General features: G+C 44.4%; 1 protein-coding gene across 1 annotated transcript in view; it reads right to left on the reverse strand.

Annotated features, from left to right (window-relative positions):
- LOC126354289 (UDP-glucosyltransferase 2-like) overlaps positions 1-20854 on the reverse strand; it is a 76220-nt gene that overhangs the window by 16546 nt on the left and 38820 nt on the right. Inside the window, exon 4 of the mRNA XM_050003834.1 lies at positions 11849-12308. Within this exon, the coding sequence (XP_049859791.1) occupies positions 11849-12308 (460 nt within the window). The remainder of the gene's footprint in view (positions 1-11848; positions 12309-20854) is intronic.

A 20854-nucleotide genomic window follows, 5' to 3' on the forward strand; every position in this document is an offset into this window, starting at 1 on the left:
GGTACGTCGAATGCCCGGTGAACGTCATCTGCCAGCGTGTGTCGTGTCAACAGTAAAATTAGGAGGCGGTGGGGCTATGATGTGGCCGTGTTTTTTATGGAGGGGTCTTGCACTCCTTGTTGTTTAGCTTGACACTATCACAGGACAGGCCTACATTGATGTTTTAAGCTCCTTCTTGCTTCGCACTGGCGAAGAGCAAATCGGGGATGTCGACTGCAGCTTTCAACACGATCGGGCACCTGTTTATAATGCACGGCCTGTGGCGGAATGGTTACACGACAATAACATCCCTGTAATGGACTGGCCTGCACAGAGTCCTGACCTGAAACCTGTAGAATACCTTTGGGCTGTTTTGGAACACCGACTTCGTGCCAGGCGTCACCGACCGACATCGATACATCTCATCACTGCAGCACTCCGTGAAGAGAGGGTTGCCATTACCCAAGAAACCTTCCAGCACCTGATAGAACCTATGCCTGAGGGAATGGAAGCTGCCATCAAGGCTAAGGGTGGGCCAACACAATATTGAATTCCAGCATTACCGATGGAGATCGCCACGAACTTGTAATTCATTTTTAGCCAGGTGCCCGGTATCTCTCATCGCAGAGGAAGTTGATCTACTGCTTCGCACGGTTCAGTACCAGAACATGCATGGGATCATGATGTGTTCAGATACTGTGCAGGACACTTGAAGGTTAGGAGTACAGCACTTCATCGATATACCGAGCCTCAGAGAAAAAAATTCAAACCTTCCTAGGGTTTTAATTCTCTCAAGTTCTGGTGACTACGCTTTTACCGTCCCCTGCGCCATCTCGACAGTGCGTCACCAGTTTATATGCTTTACACTGGACACATCCTTTGCCAGCCTGACTCTCTGAGCTCTGACTGATGGTATTCAGACTCTCAGATGTAACCCAGTGGGTCTTGAAGATTAGAAACGGAAACAGTCCAGCGTCCGCCTCTCGATATTTCTTCGGACAGACTCCAGTGTGGACGAACACAGTAATAAGCATACCTTGCGCAGAGAAACAACTGAAATATCCAAAAGCAAATAAATAACCAAGTCCGAATGGAATCCCATTTCGATTTTACAAAGAGTTCTCTACGGCATTGGCGACTTAACTTTAATTTATCGTGAATCTCTCGCCCAGCACAAAGTCCCAAGCGACAGGCAAAAAGCGCAGGTGAGTACAATATATAAGAAGTGCAGAAGAACGAGTCCGCAAAATTGCAGACCAATATCCTTAACCCCTGTTTGCTACAGAATCCTTGAACATAATAAAATTTGTTATATTCGAACTGAGAAGTTCGAATATAACAAATTTTCTTGACACTGAGAAGCTTATGTCCACGATTTAGCATGATTTTAGAAAGCATCGCTCGTGCGAAACTAAGCTTGCCCTATTCGTACATGATGTCTGCGAACTATGGATGAAGGTTAACAGGAGTTTTCCATATTTCTAGATTACCCGAAAGCATTAGATGCCGTGCCCCATGGCAGGCTATTAATGAAGGTACGATCATCTCAGGTTAACATCTTACTCATAATTCAGGGATACTGATTCAGTTTAATTCTGGTAAGGAAACTAGTAGTTACGATATCAAACACGAAATAAAACATTTTCGTCACGTTGCTGATACCAGCCGATAGTTTGTGTTTTCTGTGTGAAGGGTGTGCAGTGATTCTTTTTGAGCAGAGAATGGGGAGTTTGAGAGCGGCTTCTTACATTGTGAAATGCTTGTTCAGTATGTGTATTGTGTGCAGTAACTGATGTTGATAAATGAAACATCTTCAAATTTTTGACAATCTCATGCCCTCAGGTACATGTAATATTATCTTAATAATGATCAGTTTGTGTCTATCAAATTACAACAGAATAAACAAAGATTCCGTGCATAGACGACTCGTCTTAATTATTTAAAACACATCTTCAGTGGCCTGAAATATTTACATATTTTTGTTTTAATTATTTTGTCTTACATATTGGGATATGTTGAACATTATTGCTAACTATGTATTTGTGATATCTCTGATCTATATATATCTCTCTCTGTGTGTATGTGTGTGTGTGTGTGTGTGTGTGTGTGTGTGTGTGTGTGTGAGGGAGAGAGAGAGAGGGAGAGAGAGAGAGATAATTCAACATTTGTTTTATTATGGTTAGATGTTTGTATGCATACGTTTTTTACTTTTTATTTTTTACTTGTGTGAGTATGGTACTTTTCCTGCACTGAAATAAGGCATTTACTGTAGTTATTTATCTCGATGATTTTCATGTCTTGCAGCAAGATGGTAGGATGATGGTTATGATGATGCAAGTGCTCTCTGAATGTGCAATGTTTGGTTTTACTGTTCCAAACGCTGATGTGTCTTTGTAAAGTGATTAAACTTCCAGCTTGTCATGACTACGTATTCTGCATCACAACTTTGACATTCAAGTTTGTATATTGCTGTGCCCTGAAAGTAGTCGTTTTTGATTGTTAGTGGTTAACGTTTTATATGCTGTATAAAGGGTCCACTTTGGGTGTTACTTTACGTGTGTAAGTAATAGAATACCATGTACTTTATTTCCTTGCGGCGTTGTCATTCCTGTTCTCTGTATTTGAGGGTTTGGGGCTTATGAGGTTTCATGTATTCTGGATATGTTGTGTTTATATTGTGTTTCTGTTTCAAGTTTTGGATTGAGACAGTGTACTACATGTCTATCATATGAATTGTTCTTAGCTGTTTGTGTGATTGTATGCATTTCTTTTTCATAATCTCTCTTGTGCAGTGGAATACTGCTTATTCTATACAATATGTGCACAGTATAGCTACTTTCTGGTTGTGGCAATGATTGGATGTGGAATGAATTATTGTGTCTGTAACTCTTGGTTTTCAGTAAAAACTGAAAGAATACTTGTCAAATTCCATTATTGTTATTATATCAAGACAGTTTATTTGGCCTCCTTTTTTTTCTTCAAGTGTGAAATTATCTTCCGGTGTGCCCTGTTGACTTCTCACTGTAGTTACTCTATTTTGTTTTTATTTGGCTCATCTATCACATATATAATGTCATCCACATATCTATGCTAATATATGGTTCAAATCTTTCATTAGTGGCTGTCCTTTCTAATATCTGTTTTCTAAACGACTAATAAAATGTTGGTTTAGGTTCCTGATTTAGGGGTCCCTTTGGTAGTCCATTGCTTTGCAGACAGTATTCATCCTCAAGCTGGAAGCAGTTTTGTTGAGTGATCAGCTCTTGCATACTTGGTATGCTTCTGTAGTAATGCCGCGGTGAGATGTGGCATTTTGGTTTATAATTTTTACTGTTTCTATGGTAGGCATGAATGTATACACATTTTCATCCTGAATAAAATCAGTAACACTCTGTGTGGTACCTCTATGTTCCATATGTTTTCAATTAGATCTCCTGTATATCCACTGATCTATCAGTTTCTCCTTTATAGTTTTTGGTGATTTCTTTTTCGAGATGCTTGGTCCTGTGATGTGTTGTAGGTTTCCTGAAATTTATAACTGGTCCCTTGGATATGTTGTGTTAATGTATTTTTGCTTGGCTCCAAAGTCTTATGACTGTGGGTTCATAGGTGTTATGTAGTATTACTGTATATCAGTAAGTGCATGTTGAATGTTTTTAATCTGTTTTTCATATTTGCTGGAAGTTGTGTAGTTGTGCCTAGTTGTATAGTGGGGGCACTAACGCATTTGTTGTGATGTATTGTTTCTTCCTTAAGTACTGTTATGTTTTCCTTGTTTGCTCTAGTTATTACATCGTTATTCCTTTTTTACATCTGTTTCTTTGTTTTCATAGTGGTTGCTTCCGTGTGGTTGTCCTTATCATGTTGGTGGTGCATTTTTTATTATGCTATGTATTTCGTTTTATATTAATTCTCTTGTCAGTCATTTGTTTATTTTCTCTATGGTGTTGTTGGTTTTCGTATGTGAGTTTGTGTTCACTTTCTGCTGTGAGATTTTCTGTATATCGTCTATTTTAAAATCAGACAGAAAGCATGAAAAAGAAAAGCTGCTACCGAGCAAATGGTTGACACATTGCATCAACAGTAGGTTAAACAATCAATAAATAGTAAAAACTGAGCACATCCTTACAAGTGAAGAACAACAAAGTAATTATGAAATAAACTTAAGATTAGGAAAACGAAAAACAACGAGCAAAACAGAAGAAAAAGAATAAAACTGGGCTTGTATTCAGAACAGGGGAGGGTCTCAAATCCCCATCTAGTTATCCTGATTTAGGTTTTCCATGGTTTCCTTTAATTACTTCAGAAAAATGTCATGATGGTTTCTACTACAAGGTGACAACCAAAGATGTGCGCTATCCTTGTCAAACTAAACCTGTAAGGATGCAAACATATGAATGTAGACTTACGTTTTCCATTTTTAAATTGTAAAACTACAGTATGTCCATGATGCTTGTTAAAGGAATCAACAGAGAAATGAAATTAGTGTTACTGTTATTGTTACTAATGGCACTACTACTACTGAGATATTCGAATTTTTAAAAAAATATACGCGATAGTCAAAGAAAAGTATAATGTCATGGAAAAATCAAAAGAACTGAATGAAATGTAGTCCTATATGACCAACGGTTTCCACGAGTTTAAGAGAAAACTGCATTTTAATTGTGCCGTTGTTTAACCTTAACTCAAAGTACATGTGAAAATCGAAATATCTAAATCAATCATTCAAACAGGTGTCGCTAATTCCTCTCATTCAGCAAGACTGTGTGGGGAGTCACCTACCTACGTTTCGATGTAATCATAACCAATAGTGCGCGTTATACCAATTTTGGTTAGGTTTGGTCAGAACTTAGAATATAAGGACTAACGGATATGATAAGGTACCCAGATAAAATATTAGTCGCCTCCTGAAAGGGCATGTTAATCGCATTAGGGTACTGTAAAGTGTTTATGCTGGCATCAGAGGAGTATGTGATCCTCTACTGCTCACATAGATTATGACAATTGAAAGAAAACAGCCCTCGGTCACTACTTTTACAGAATTAACCGGGTTTCAACGCTGCTAGGAGTGTCTTCCTCAGAATTTAAGTAAAAGAATGGTCTACAACATGGTCACAGAACTATGGCTAAAAATGTAATTTAATTTAAGAATTTAATTTAAATCGAAGAATGGTCTATAACATGGTCAAAGAATTATGGCTAAAAATTTACGTTCTGAGGAAGACAACTCTAGTAGTGTTGAAACACGGTTAATTCGTTAAAAATAGTGACCGAGGGCTGCTTTCTTTCAATTGTAACTATTCACGGTCTCTGAACGTGCAGCCATGTACATACATTTTGTGGATTATGACAGTGAAATGGTGTGAACACTGACGTGACAAACGCCATGAGATACGTCGTCTGCGCACTGCAGTGCAACAACTTGACGTGGCATTGACTCAACAGCTACACTCCTGGAAATGGAAAAAAGAACACATTGACACCGGTGTGTCAGACCCACCATACTTGCTCCGGACACTGCGAGAGGGCTGTACAAGCAATGATCACACGCACGGCACAGCGGACACACCAGGAACCGCGGTGTTGGCCGTCGAATGGCGCTTGCTGCGCAGCATTTGTGCACCGCCGCCGTCAGTGTCAGCCAGTTTGCCGTGGCATACGGAGCTCCATCGCAGTCTTTAACACTGGTAGCATGCCGCGACAGCGTGGACGTGAACCGTATGTGCAGTTGACGGACTTTGAGCGAGGGCGTATAGTGGGCATGCGGGAGGCCGGGTGGACGTACCGCCGAATTGCTCAACACGTGGAGCGTGAGGTCTCCACAGTACATCGATGTTGACGCCAGTAGTCGGCGGAAGGTGCACGTGCCCGTCGACCTGGGACCGGACCGCAGTGACGCACGGATGCACGCCAAGACCGTAGGATCCTACGCAGTGCCGTAGGGGACCGCACCGCCACTTCCCAGCAAATTAGGGACACTGTTGCTCCTGGGGTATCGGCGAGGACCATTCGCAACCGTCTCCATGAAGCTGGGCTACGGTCCCGCACACCGTTAGGCCGTCTTCCGCTCACGCCCCAACATCGTGAAGCCCGCCTCCAGTGGTGTCGCGACAGGCGTGAATGGAGGGACGAATGGAGACGTGTCGTCTTCAGCGATGAGAGTCGCTTCTGCCTTGGTGCCAATGATGGTCGTATGCGTGTTTGGCGCCGTGCAGGTGAGCGCCACAATCAGGACTGCATACGACCGAGGCACACAGGGGCAACACCCGGCATCATGGTGTGGTGAGCGATCTTCTACACTGGCCGTACAGCTCTGGTGATCGTCGAGGGGACACTGAATAGTGCACGGTGCATCCAAACCGTCACCGAACCCATCGTTCTACCATTCCTAGACCGGCAAGGGAACTTGCTGTTCCAACAGGACAATGCACATCCCCATGTATCCCGTGCCACCCAACGTGCTCTAGAAGGTGTAAGTCAACTACCATAGCCAGCAAGATCTCCGGATCTGTCCCCCATTGAGCATGTTTGGGACTGGATGAAGCGTCGTCTCACGCGGTCTGCACGTCCAGCACGAACGCTGGTCAAACTGAGGCGCCAGGTGGAAATGGCATGGCAAGCCGTTCCACAGGACTACATCCAGCATCTCTACGATCGTCTCCATGGAAGAATAGCAGCCTGCATTGCTGCGAAAGGTGGATATACATTGTACTAGTGCCGACATTGTGCATGCTCTGTTGCCTGTGTCTATGTGCCTGTGGTTCTGTCAGTGTGACCATGTGATGTATCTGACCCCAGGAATGTGTCAATAAAGTTTCCCCTTCCTGGGACAATGAACGCACGGTGTTCTTATTTCAATTTCCAGGAGTGTAGTTGGACGTCCCTTGCAGAAATATTGATCAATGCTGCCTCTGTAGCCGACCATAATTACGAAAAATGTGGCCGGTGCAGAATTTTGTGCACGAACTGACCTCTTGATTATGTCCCAAAATTGCTTGTTGGGATTCATGTCAGGCGATGGGCGTGACCAGGTCATTCGCTTGAATTGGCCAGGGTTTTCTTAAAACTAATAATGAACAATTGCAGCCTAGTGGCATATTTGGGAACTATAAGACCACGAATGGCTGCAAATGGTCTCCCAGTAGCCGTACATAAACACTTCCAGTCAATGACCGATTCACTCGGACTAGAGGACCCAGTACATTGAACGTAAACACAGCCCGCACCATTATGGAGCCACCACCAGCTTTCACAGTGCCTTGTTGACAACTTGGGTCTATGGCTCCCTGGGGCATGCGCCACAGTCGAACACTACCATCAGTTCTTAGCAAGTGAAATCGGCACTCATCTGACGAGGCGACGGTTTTCCAGTAGTCTACGGGCCAACCAGTATGGCAACGAGCCCACAAGAGGCGCTGCAGGCGATGTCGTGCTGTTAGCAAAGGCTCTCGCGTCGGTCGTCTGCTGCTATTGCTTATTAACGCCAAGTTTCGTCGCACTATCCTAATGCCCTAACGGATACGTTTACTGTGCGTCCCACATTGGTTCTGCGGGTATTTCATGCGGAGTTGTTTGTCTGTTTGCAATGACAACGCTACGGAAATGGTCCTGTTTTCGGTCGTTGGCCACTGCGTCGTCTCTGATCAGAGATTAAGGTTGAAATTTGGTATTCTTGGCAGACTCTTGACGCTGTGGTTCCTGGAACATAGAATTAGCTAACGGTTTCCGAAATAGAGTGCCCCATGCATCTAGCTCCAACTACCACTCCGCGTTCAAAGCCTGTTAATTCCCGTCGTGCGGCCATAACCACATCGGAATCCTGTTCATACGAATCACCTGACTACAAGTGAAGGCTCTGCCAACGCACTGCCCCATTATACTTTGTGTACGCGATACTACAGCCATCTTACTACGTGTGTATCGGTATCTCATGACTTTTGTCAACTCAGTGTGTGTGAAAGTCGGGTGTGTGAAATCAGCGCGCTCAGATGGGTCGACGTGATGACTTGACAGAACCGCATAAAGAAGCCATCGTGTCTGAACACGTCCACGATCATACTGTGAATGAATGTCCCAGACTTGTTGGCACATCATTGAGGATTATGCAACATGCCTAGAAAAAATCGTGGAACACTCGAAGCCCTGTAACTCGGCAAATGAATAGTCGTATTAAAACGATCCTACCCTAGCGTGGCCAGCAACGAGTGTCATGTTTAGCATATTACAGTCTGTTAGGGGCTCGTGGTCTTGTCCTTAGCATTCCTAACTTTCGATCATAGCTCCTTGGGTTCGATTCACAACTAGGTTGGAGTTTTTTTCCACTCAGGACTGAGTGTGTGTGTGTGTGTGTGTGTGTGTGTGTGTGTGTGTGTGTGTGTGTCTGTGTGTCTGTGTGATCTTCCTCGTAATTTCGTCCTCACCGATGTGCAAGTCATCAAAGTGTGTTCAGACTTGCAGTAACTGGCCAAAGTCTCCAGAAGGCTAAGTGTATATTTAATTTCAGCGACAATCTGTTTGAACCCGATAGGAATTGCGGCTGTGAATCAATGCAGGTCCGTCACGAACAGTTTCCGAGCAAACATTGCGTAGGGAACTGGATGCAATGAACGTCTAGAGTCAGATATCTCGTAAAAGGCTATTCACCGCAGTCGTAGATGGAGACGCACACTGTCGTTTGGCCAAACAACACGGAATCTGGACAGAAACTGGCTAGAGGGATGTTGTGTGGTCACACTGCCCACATTTTCGCATCTTTTGAAACGATATGAGGCATGCAGTGCACCGACGGCCCGTTGAGGCGTTCAGTACGCATGGTTCAGGCCAGAGGTGGTTCCGTGACGTTTTGAGGGTGTTTTTCCAACCATGAGTTGGGCTTACTCATTCAGGTTACGTAAATATTCTAAGTGACCAAGTACCTCATTTTTTTCACATATTCATGAACAATATGCTGTTGTCACTCCCGTCTCGCAAGATGACCACAGCCACGTTCACAAAAACTGCTAGCTTACGTTCTCTTTTCACGAACACTCAGGCACTTTACCGAACTTATACCGGCTCGCCGTATCGCTCCATCTTTATTTAACAGAAAATACGATCACGCTGTAGGACAAAGAAAAACAGACGCACCACGGAGGAATTATCCAAATGGGACGGGAGTCGGTAAACGTGACTTACATGTATCAAAAAACAAATTATTACAATTTCAGACAAATTTGACGATTTATTCAAGAGAAAGGGCTTCACAAATGGAACAAGTCAATATCGCAATTGCCCACTTCTGCCAGCGATTATTCAGCTTGGCATTGTTTTATGGCATTTTTGGATGGCCTTCTGAGGGATATCGTAGCAAAGTGTGTCCATTTGGCGCGTTAGAACATTAAAACAAAACTTTGAGCTGGTTGGGAGGCCTTGCTTGTAGTGCTCCAAACGTCCTCAATTGGGGAGAGATACGCTGACCTTGCTGGTCATGGTAGGGTTTAGCAACCGAAAGGCCAGCAGTGGAAACTCTCGCCCTTTGTGGGAGGGCATCGTCTTGCTGAAATGTAAGCCCACGAACGTTTTCCATGAAAGGTAACAAAATTAGGTGTAGAATATCGGCGAAGTATGGCTGTGCAGTAAGTATGCTGTAGATGACAACCAAAGGGCATTGCTGTGAAAATAACTCGTACCCCAGATCATCACTCCTGATTGCTGGGCGGTATGACTAGCGTAACTCAGATTGGTACCCCATCGCTGTCCAGGATGTCTCCTGACACGTCTTTGCTGGTCGCCAGGGCTCAGTTCGAAGCATTACTCACCACTAAAGACAATCCTACTCCATTTGATGCGATTCCAGGGCGAAGACTGTTTGGAAACGCCGTGGACAATGGTGGGATATCAACTTGACTGTAGCCCTCCATGCGGCCAGACAATCAGGAGTGATGGTCTGTAGTGTCATTTCTTTTCACATCACACCCTTTTGGTTGTTATCTGCGGCACCCTTAAAGCACAGCAGTACGTCAACGTTTTGCTACACCCCGTTTTGTTGCACTTCGTGGCAAGCCATACTGGGGTTACATTTCAGCAAGACAATGCCCGCCCGAAAGCGCCAGTTGAACGGAATTCGGCACGATCTCCCTCAGCAAGACATACAAGCACTCTGTCAAACAGATAACAGAACGCAGCATGTCATTCTCAATGGAGAGAAATCTTCCGAAGTAAGAGTGATTTCAGGTGTGCCGCAGGGGAGTGTCATAGGACCGTTGCTATTCACAATATACATAAATGACCAGGTGGATGATCGGAAGTTCACTGAGGCTTTTTACAGATGATGCTGTGGTGTATCGAGAGGTTGCAACAATGGAAAATTGTACTGAAATGCAGAAGGATCTGCAGCGAATTGACGCATGGTGCACGGAATGGCAATTGAATCTCAATGTAGACAAGTGTAATGTGATGCGAATACATAGAAAGATAGGTCCCTTATCATTTAGCTACAAAATAGCAGGTCAGCAACTGGAAGCAGTTAATTCCATTAATTATCTGGGGGTACGCATTAGGAGCGATTTAAAATGGAATGATCATATAAAGTTGATAGTCGGTAAAGCAGATGCCAGACTGAGATTCATTGGAAGAATCCTAAGGAAATGCAATCCGACAACAAAGGAAGTAGGTTTCAGTACGCTTGTTCGCCCACTGCTTGAATACTGCTCAGCAGTGTGGGATCCGCACCAGATAGGGTTGATAGAAGAGATAGAGAAGATCCAACGGAGAGCAGCGCGCTTCGTTACAGGATCATTTAGTAATCGCGAAAGCGTTACGGAGATGATAGATAAACTCCAGTGGAAGACTCTGCAGGAGAGACGCTCAGTAGCTCGGTACGGGCTTTTGTTAAAGTTTCGAGAACGTACCTTCACCGAAGAGTCAAGCAGTATATTGTTCCCTCCTACTTATATCTCGCGAAGAGACCATGAGGATAAAATCAGAGAGATTAGAGCCCACACAGAAGCCTACCGACAATCCTTCTTTCCACGTACAATAGAGGTACTAAGGGTACCCTCCGCCACACACCGTCGGGTGGCTTGGGGAGTATGGATGTAGATGTAGATGTATATGAAGCCCGCGGCTCATGGTCTAATGGCTAGCGTAGCTGCCTCTGGATCATGGGGTCGTGAGTTCGATTCGCGGACCGGTTAGGAATTTTGTCTGCCTGTGGACTGGGTGTTTGCTTTGTCCCCAATATCATCATCATCATCATTATCGTTCGTGACAGTGGTTATATTGGATTGTGTAACAAATTGGACTGCGAGAAAGTTTGGGCTTTGTCCGGGTGCTGATGACTGTGCAGCTGAGCGCCCCATAAGCCAATCATCATCATCATCATCTGTCAATCAATACCAGACTGAATAACTGCTCCCATAAGGGCCACAGATGGACCAATATGTTATTGTCTTGCTCAATTTGTGAAGATATTTCTCCTGAATAAATCATCCAGTTCATCTGAAACTAATCATTTGAAAGCAAGTAGCAACGTACATTCACGGAATATACTACAGCATCGAATCATCAATGAGCGCCTTCAGGTGTAATTGGCATACCAGAAGCAACTTGCGGACTATCTTTATCGAAGAACTGAATCTGTTATCAAAGCTAAAGTAGTGATGTCTGTTGGAGGTGATGAATACTTTGTCCACCGTGGTTGGAAGATGCTGTAAAGCACAGAAGTAGTTACAATACTCTCTCTACAAATGTATCCCTCAACTCGTTCAGAACACTTCATGGTTATCAAGCTGGACTACCTAGACAACACTGTTCAATAACAAAATAAGACATGGTCAGATTACTTACAACTATAGATTACAAATTATAGGTACTGACACATAAGCTGTACCTTGGGAAGAGGATTAGTGTCCGGCTGGATGTGTAGGCCAGTGAGCTCGACGAAATTGGGAAGGTTCGGTCGGGGGTAGCTTTCCGTGAAGTGGTTAGTGGTGAACATGAGACTGAAATTCCTCTCGAGTTCGTAGATTGATGGCGCCCCAGCACCAAAGTAATTCTTCACTATCGCGTCGTGTTTCGGTAACGCTACATTGAACCACACCAGAATAAAGTAGAGCCAGACATAAGAGCTGTAGAGTCGCTGCCAAAACGACAGGTGGTCCGAGTAAGCGTGGATCCACCATGGAGAGTACGCTGGGTTGTCCGGGTTTCCGTGCGTCCAGTGGGTATAAGGGTAGGCTCCCAGCGTCACGATGCCCACCATTGGTGGAGAGCCCACAGCCTGAGCCACGCCGTAGAAGCACGGCACCAGCGACCTCTCCATGATGTACAGGTCGAACTTGGGCGGCGACCTGGAACAGCATGCGTGTGAGTAAATATTTACATGTTTTCAGTACTAAAGATCAGTAATTTATGTCGAGTGAGCATCCAGACGCACAGAACAGGAATTTTATCGCCAACATTCGAGGGCGTGCTGAAGAGTAATATTCCACATTTTTATTCAATTCCCAATAGCGGTTGGATATTACATGCCAAACATTTTGCTCAGAGCACTTTACCGCTTTACTGACGCAAGTTGCAACCCTCTGACGCTAGAGGGCTCCGAATTGTAGCGTGTAACATGGCGGTATGTAACGTAACTACAGTGAAGAGCCAAATAAACTAGTACACGTGCCTAATGTGGTGTAGAGGCCCCGCGAGCACGCGGAAGTGCCGCCTAACGATGTGCCATGAACTCGGTTAATGTCTGAAGTAGTGCTGCAGGGAACAGACACCCTGAATCCTGCAGGGCTGTCCATAAATCCGTAAGAGTACGAGGGGGTGGAGATTTCTTCTAAGCAGCACGTTCCAAGGCATCCCAGATACGCTCAATAATGCTCATTTCTGGGGAGTTTGGTGGTCATCGGAAGTGTTTAAACTCAGAAGAGTGTTCCTGGAGCCACTCTGTAGCAATTCTGGACGTGTCGGGTGTCGCATTGTACCGCTCGAATTGCTCGCGTCCGTCGGAATGCACAATGGACATGAATCTACATTTACATTTACATCTGCATCTATACTCCGCAGGCCAACCAACGGTGTGTGGCGGAGGACACTTTACGTGCCACTGTCATTACCTCCCTTTTCTGTTCCAGTCGAATACGGTTCGCGGGAAGAACGACTGTCTCAAAGCCTTCGTGAGCGCTCGAATCTCTCTAATTTTACATTCGTGATCTCCTCGGGAGGTATAAGTAGGGGGAAGCAATATATTCGATACCTCATCCAGAAACGCACCCTCTCGAAGCCTGGCGAGCAAGCTATACCGCGGTGCAGAGCGCCTCTCTTGCAGAGTCTGCCACTTAAGTTTGCTAAACATCTCCTTAACGCTATCTCGGTTACCATATAATCCTGTGACGAAAAGCGCTGCTCTTCTTTGGATCTTCTCCATCTCCTCCGTCAACCCGGCCTGGTACGGAACCCACACTGATGAGCAATACTCAAGTATAGGTCGAACGAGTGTTTTGTAAGCCACCTCCTTTGTTGATGGACTACATTTTCTGAGGACTCTCCCAATGAATCTCAACCTGGTACCCGCCTTATCAACAATTAATTTTATATTATCATTCCACTTCAAATCGTTCCGCACGCATACTCCCAGATATTTTACAGAAGTAACTGCTGCCAGTGTTTGTTCCGCTTATCATATAATCATACAATAAAGGATCCTTCTTTTTATGTATTCGCAATACATTACATTTGTCTTTGTTAAGGGTCAGTTGACACTCCCTGCACCAAGTGCCTATCCGCTGCAGATCTTCCTGCATTTCGCTACAATTTTCTAATGCTGCAACTTCTCTGTATACTACAGCATCATCCGCGAAAAGCCGCATGGAACTTCCGACACTATCTACTAGGCCATTTCTATATATTGTGAAAAGCAATGGTCCCATAACACTCCCCTGTGGTTACTTTAACGTCTGTAGACGTCTCTTCATTGATAACAACATGCTGTGTTCTGTTTGCTAAAAGCTCTTCAATCCAGCCACACAGCTGGTCTGATATTCCGTACGCTCTTACTTTGTTTATCAGGCGACAGTGCGGAACTGTATCGAACGCCTTCCGGAAGTTATGGAAAGTGGCATCTACCTGGGAGCCTGTATCTAACATTTTCTGGGTCTCATGAACAAATAAAGCCAGTTGAGTCTCACACGATCGCTGTTTCCGGAATCCATGTTGATTCCTACAGAGTAGATTCTGGGTTTCCAAAAACGACATGATACTCGAGCAAAAAACATGTTCTAAAATTCTACAACAGATCGACGTCAGCGATATAGGTCTATAGTTTTGTGCATCTGCTCCACGCCCGTTCTTGAAGACTGGAACTACCTGTGTTCTTTTCCAATCATTTGGAACCTTCCGTTCCTCTAGAGACTTGCGGTACACGGCTGTTAGAAGGGGGGCAAGTTCTTTCGCGTACTCTGTGTAGAACCGAATTGGTATCCCGTCAGGTCCAATGGACTTTCCTCTGATGAGTGATTCCAGTTGATTTTCTATTCCTTGGACATTTATTTCGATGTTAGCCATTTTTTCGTTTGTGCGAGGATTTAGAGAAGAAGCTGCAGTGCGGTCTTCCTCTGTGAAACAGCTTTGGAAAAAGGTGTTTAATATTCCAGCTTTACGCGTGTCATCCTCTGTTTCAATGCCATCATCATCCCGGAATGTCTGGATATGTTGTTTCGAGCCACTTACTGATTTAACGTAAGGCCAGAACTTCCTAGGATTTTCTGTCAAGTCGGTACATAGAATTTTACTTTCCAATTCACTGAACGCTTCACGCATAGCCCTCCTTACGCTAACTTTGACATCGTTTGTCTGAGAGGTTTTGGCTGCGTTTAAACTTGGAGTGAAGCTCTCTTTGCTTCCGCAGTAGTTTCCTAACTTTGTTGTTGAACCACGGTGGGTTTTTCCCGTCCCTCACAGTTTTACTCGGCACGTACCTGTCTAAAACGCATTTTACGATTGACTTGAACTTTTTCCATAAACACTCAACATTGTCAGTGTCGGAACAGAAATTTTCGTTTTGATCTGTTAGGTAGTCTGAAATCTGCCTTCTATTACTCTTGCTAAACAGATAAACCTTCCTCCCTTTTTTTGTATTCCTATTAACTTCCGTATTCAGGGATGCTGCAACGGCCTTATGATCACTTATTCCCTGTTCTGCACTTACAGAGTCGAAAAGTTCCGGTCTGTTTGTTATCAGTAGGTCCAAGATGTTATCTCCACGAGTCGGCTCTCTGTTTAATTGCTCGAGGTAATTTTCGGATAGTGCACTCAGTATAATGTCACTCGATGCTCTGTCCCTACCACACGTCCTAAACATCTGAGTGTCCCAATCTATATCTGATAAATTGAAATCTCCACCTAAGACTATAACATGCTCAGAAAATGTATTCCAAATTTTCTCTCAGTTGTTCTGCCACTAATGCTGCTGAGTCGGGAGGTCGGTAAAAAGAGCCAATTATTAACCTAGCTCGGTTGTTGAGTGTAACCTCCACCCATAATAATTCACAGGAACTATCCACTTCTACTTCACTACATGATAAACTACTACTAACAGCGACAAACACGCCACCATCGGTTGCATGCAATCTATCTTTCTAAACACCGTCTGCGCATTTGTAAAAATTTCGGTAGAATTTATCTCTGGCTTCTGCCAGCTTTCTGTACCTATAACGATTTCAGCTTCGGTGCGTTCTATCAGCGCTTGAAGTTCCAGTACTTTACCAACTCAGCTTCGACAGTTCACAATTACAATACCGATTGCTGCTTGGTCCCCGCATGTCCTGACTTTGCCCCGCACCCTTTGAGGCTGTTGCCCTTTCTGTACTTGCCCGAGGCCATCTAACCTAAAAAACCGCTCAGTCCACGCCACACAACCCCTGCTACCCGTGTAGCCACTTGCTGCGTGCAGTGGACTCCTGACCTATCCAGCGGAACCCGAAACCCCACACCCTATGGCGCAAGTCGAGGAATCTGCAGGTGATCACACAGGATGCTTACGTACGTGTCACCTGTGAAGAGTCGTATCTAGACGTATCACAGGTCCCGTATCACTCCCACTGCTCACGCCCCACACCATTACAGAGCTTCCACCACCTTGAACAGTCTCCTGCTGACATGCAGGACCCAGGAATCGTGAGGTTGTCTCCATACCTGAGCACATCCATCCACTCGATACAATTTCAGACGAGACTCGTCCAACCAGGTAACATGTTTCCAGTCATGAACAGTCCAATGTCAGCGATGACGGTCCCAGGTGAAGCGTATACCTTGATGTCGTGTAATCATCAAGGATACACGAGAGGACTGACGGCTCCGAAAGCCCATATCGATGATGTTTCGTTGAATGGTTCGCAGGATGACACTTGTTGATCGTCCCGCATTGAAATGTGCAGCAGTTTGCGGAAGGGTTGTACTTCTGTCACACTGAACGATTCTCTTCAGTCGTCATTGGTCCCGTTCTTGCAGGATCTTTCTCCGGCCGCAGCGATGTCGGGGATTTTATGTTTCACCGGACTCCTGATATTCACGGTACACTCGTGAAATGGTAGTACGGGAAAATCCCCAATTCATTGCTACCTCGGACATGGTGCGTCCCATCGCTCGTGCGCCAACGTACAAAGTCATTTAAATCTTGATAATCTGCCATTGTAGCAGCAGTAACCCATTTAACAATGCACCAGACACTTGTCTTATATAAGCGTTGCCTGTTTACCCTTCTCTGTATTTGAATACGCTTGGCTATACCACTTTCTTCGTTGTTTCGGTGTATGCTCGTGCGTATATAAACAGCTTGCTATAATAAAGTTTCTCGTGGAGCACTCTCTCCTTCAGCAAGATAATACGACGCCTCACATGACCTCTGCGACTTCTGCAACAACACGATGCCTTCGAGTTTACTGTCATCGATCTTCGTCGGCCCCGTCCGACTTCCATCTGTTTCCATAAATTAAAGGACACCTTCAGTGACTTTGCTTTGATAGTAACGAGGTAATGCAGCAGGGGTGATATTGTGGATCTATGAATAATGTCAAACATTCTACAATGAAGAATCAAAATTCAATCTACATCTACAGTAACATCTATACAAATACTCCACAAGCCACGGTATGGTGCGTGGCGGACGATTCCCTGTACCACTAGTAGCCATTTCCTTTCCTGTTCCACTCGCAAACAGAGGAAGGTATAAACGACTATCTATACGCCTCCGTAAGAGCCTCAAATACCTAATATAATTTTCGTCTTACTTACTCGGAATATATGTTGGCGGTAGTAGAATCGTTTGACAGTCAGCTCCAGATGCCGGTACTCTAAATTTTCTCAGTAGTGTTTCTCGAAAAGAACGTCGCCTTCCCTCTAGGGATTCCGATTTCAGTTCCCGAAGCATCTCCGTAATACTTACGAACCTACCGGTAACAACCTGCCGAACCTACCGGTAACAAATCTCTTAATTGCTACGATGTCTTCTCTCTATCCCGTTACGGATCCCAATGACTCGAGCAGTACTAAAGAATAGGTCGCACCAGCGTCCTATATGGGATCTCCTTTATACTCAAACCACTTTTTGCTAAAATTCTCCCAATAAACCGAAGTCGATCATTCGCCTCTCCTACCACAGTTCACACACGTTCGTTCCATTTCAAATCACTTTGCAGCGTTACGCCCAGCTATTTGAACGACTTGACTGTGTGAAACAGGACGCTAGTAATATTATAACCTAACGTAACAGCTTTTTCTTCCTGCTCATTCTCATTAACTTACACTTTTCCACATTTAGAGGTAGCTGCTATTCATTATACCAATTACAAATTTTGTATCTCGTTGGGAGAAATGTGTTCGGTGCCAGGGTGGCTACGCTGAGAAATAAATATGTAGATATCAACAATAAAGATTTAGAATGTTAATAAAGCTTATTTTATTTAAAAATCTTAAAGAGATTTCACATAGAAAATTCGGATGGATTTATTTTCAGCGCACTCGCGTACGTTGACTGCAAAAGGAACCTGACAAAGTTTGTCCAAAAACATTCAGCAGCTTTTGGACGTCATTAGATCACTAGTACCAAATGATCCTACTCAAAAGTAATATGGATTCGCAGACACCTTAATAGTTTGCTTATGTTACAGCTTTAAATACGAGGGTTGGAGTTTATTTATTCACAACCGATACAAAATAGTTACTGTCCTTCAAAGTAGTCACCAGCAGTGTGAATAACCAGTTGAAGCTGTCTACTGCCTGTCGAATCTCTGGAACAGTTCTGAAGCGAATGCCACGAAGTGGTTCCTCCTTCTTCGGAATCAAGTCAAAGTCACAAGGACTTAAGTCCGAGGAGTATGGTGGATGGTACAGTACTTCCCAGTCCCATCGATAGAACTGAGGAGCTACGGCTTGCGCTGTATGCTCCTGTGCAAAATGATAGGTGGGTTGCAGGAAGTGTCGCCGCTTCTTTCGCAAAGCTGGTCGCAGGTGATGCTCCAAAAACGAACAGTAATATCGTGCATTGACGGTCTGCCGTGGAGGGACATAATGCGTTAGGATAACACCATCACAGTCGTACACGAGAGTCACCATAACTTTAGACCGCTCAATTCGCACCATGAAGAGAACATGGTTTGCTAACAGTATACTACGCCTTCCATGTCACTGCCAACGGGTACTACACGACGCTGGTGACTACGTTGAAGGACAGTAACAGGTGCAAACATGTAACTCTTTTGTATCGGTTGTGATTAAATACACTATTGGCCATTAAAATTGTTACACCACGAACATGACGTGCTACAGACGCGAAATTTAACCGACGGGAAGAAGTTGCTGTGATATGCAAATGATTAGCTTTTCAGAGCATTCACACAAGCTTGGCGCCTGTGGCGACACCTACAACGTGCTCACATCAGGAAAGTTTCCAAGCAATTTGTCATACATAAACAACAGTCGACCGGCGTTGCCTGGTGAAACGTTGTTGCGATGCCTCGTCTAAGAAGGAGAAATGCGTACCGTCACATTTCCGACTTGTAGACTATCGTGATTGCGGTTTATCGAATCGCGACATTGCTCCTCGAGTTGGTCGAGATTCAATGACTGTTAGCAGAATATGGAATCGATGGGTTCCGGAGGGTAATACGGAACGCCGTGCTGGATCCCAACGTCCTCGTGTCACTAGCAGTCGAGATGACAGCCATCTTATCCGCATGGCTGTCACAGATCGTACAGCCACGTCTCGATCCCTCAGTCAGCAGATGAGGATGTTGGCAAGACAACAACCACGAACAGTTCGACGACGTTTGCAGGAGCATGGACTATCAGCTCGGAGATCACAGCTGCGGTTACCCTTGATACTGCATCACAGACAGGAGCGCCTGCAATGGTGTACTCAACGACGAACCTGGTTGCACGAATGGCGAAACGTCATTCTTTCGGATGAATCCAGGTTCTGTTTACATCATCATGATGGTCGCATTCGTGTTTGGCGACAACGCGGTGAACGCACTTTGGAAGCATGTATTCGTCATCGTCAAACTGGCGTATCACCCGGCGTGATGGTATGGTTTGCCATTGGTTACACGTCTCGGTCGCCTATTGTTCGCACTGAAGGCACTTTGAACAGTGGACGATACATTTCAGATGTGTTACGACCCGTGGCTCTACCCTTTATTCGATCCCTGCGAAACCCTACATTTCAGCAGGATAACGCACGACCCCATGTTGCCGGTCCTGTACGGGCCTCTCTGGATACAGAAAATGTTCGACTGCTTCCCTGGCCAGCACATTCTCCAAATCTCTCACCAACGGAAAACGTCTCGTCAATGGTGGCCAAGCAACTGACTCGTCACAATACACCAGTCACTACTCTTGATGAACTGTGGAATTGTGTTGAAGCTGCATGGGCAGCTGTAGCTGTACACGCCATCCAAGCTCTCTGTTTAACTCAGTACCCAGGCGTATCAAGGCCGTTATTACTGCCAGATGTGGTTGTTCTGGGTACTGATTTCTCAGGATCTATGTACCCCAATTGCGTGAAAATGTTATCACATGTATAAAATATTTGTCCAATGAATACCCATTTATCATCTGCATTTCTTCTTGGTGTATCAATTCTAATGGCCAGTAGTGTAGTTGCCACTATTTAAGTTCCAGCCCTCTAGGTCAGTGCAAAGACATTTTGCGTATTTGTAGCAAGTATCATAATTGAGATGTACCTGTTCGTTTTTTGCTATAAGAAAAACAGGTAAAGACATCAATCTCTCTTAATAAATATGCTATGGCGGAACTGTGTAATGGCATCCCGTCTCGCTGAAATGAACGTGTCCCGAGAAATATCGCATTTAGAGGTATGATACTGATAGCAAATAACGAGTTATCGCTCTTTGAAATACTTCTAACGACATAATTCTTCTGTTACCATATTCTGGTACCATATATTTAATCTTCGTTTATCCTCATGGAAACTTAAGTATTAACTGCACATATTCATTCTAAGTGACACACTGGTTTGGAGACCTGCATAATACGGAGGACCGACATTGTAACGCATAAACTTTTCATGTAATTTGCTCATAATGTGGATATTCAATGGACTGACCGAAAGTTCACTCTCGTTATACACTGTTTATCCAGCACTTGTCTCCTAAATACATGGCAATACATTCACATAAATTATCCCAACAATTTTATGCCCTCATTAAATATCTCGTAACTTTAGTCAACACTTAAAATGCTTCTTACTAATGTCATAATGGCAATTAGACGTCTGTGGTACCTGAAAACTGGTACTATCTAAATTTAATTTCCCTCCTTTGAGGACCATCTGCACTCGTAGCACCAAAAATTCAACACCATTGCTGTTAATAACAAGTATTGT

The sequence above is a fragment of the Schistocerca gregaria genome, chromosome 3, assembly GCF_023897955.1.
Source record: "Schistocerca gregaria isolate iqSchGreg1 chromosome 3, iqSchGreg1.2, whole genome shotgun sequence".
In the NCBI taxonomy this organism is placed as follows: Eukaryota; Metazoa; Arthropoda; class Insecta; order Orthoptera; family Acrididae; genus Schistocerca; species Schistocerca gregaria.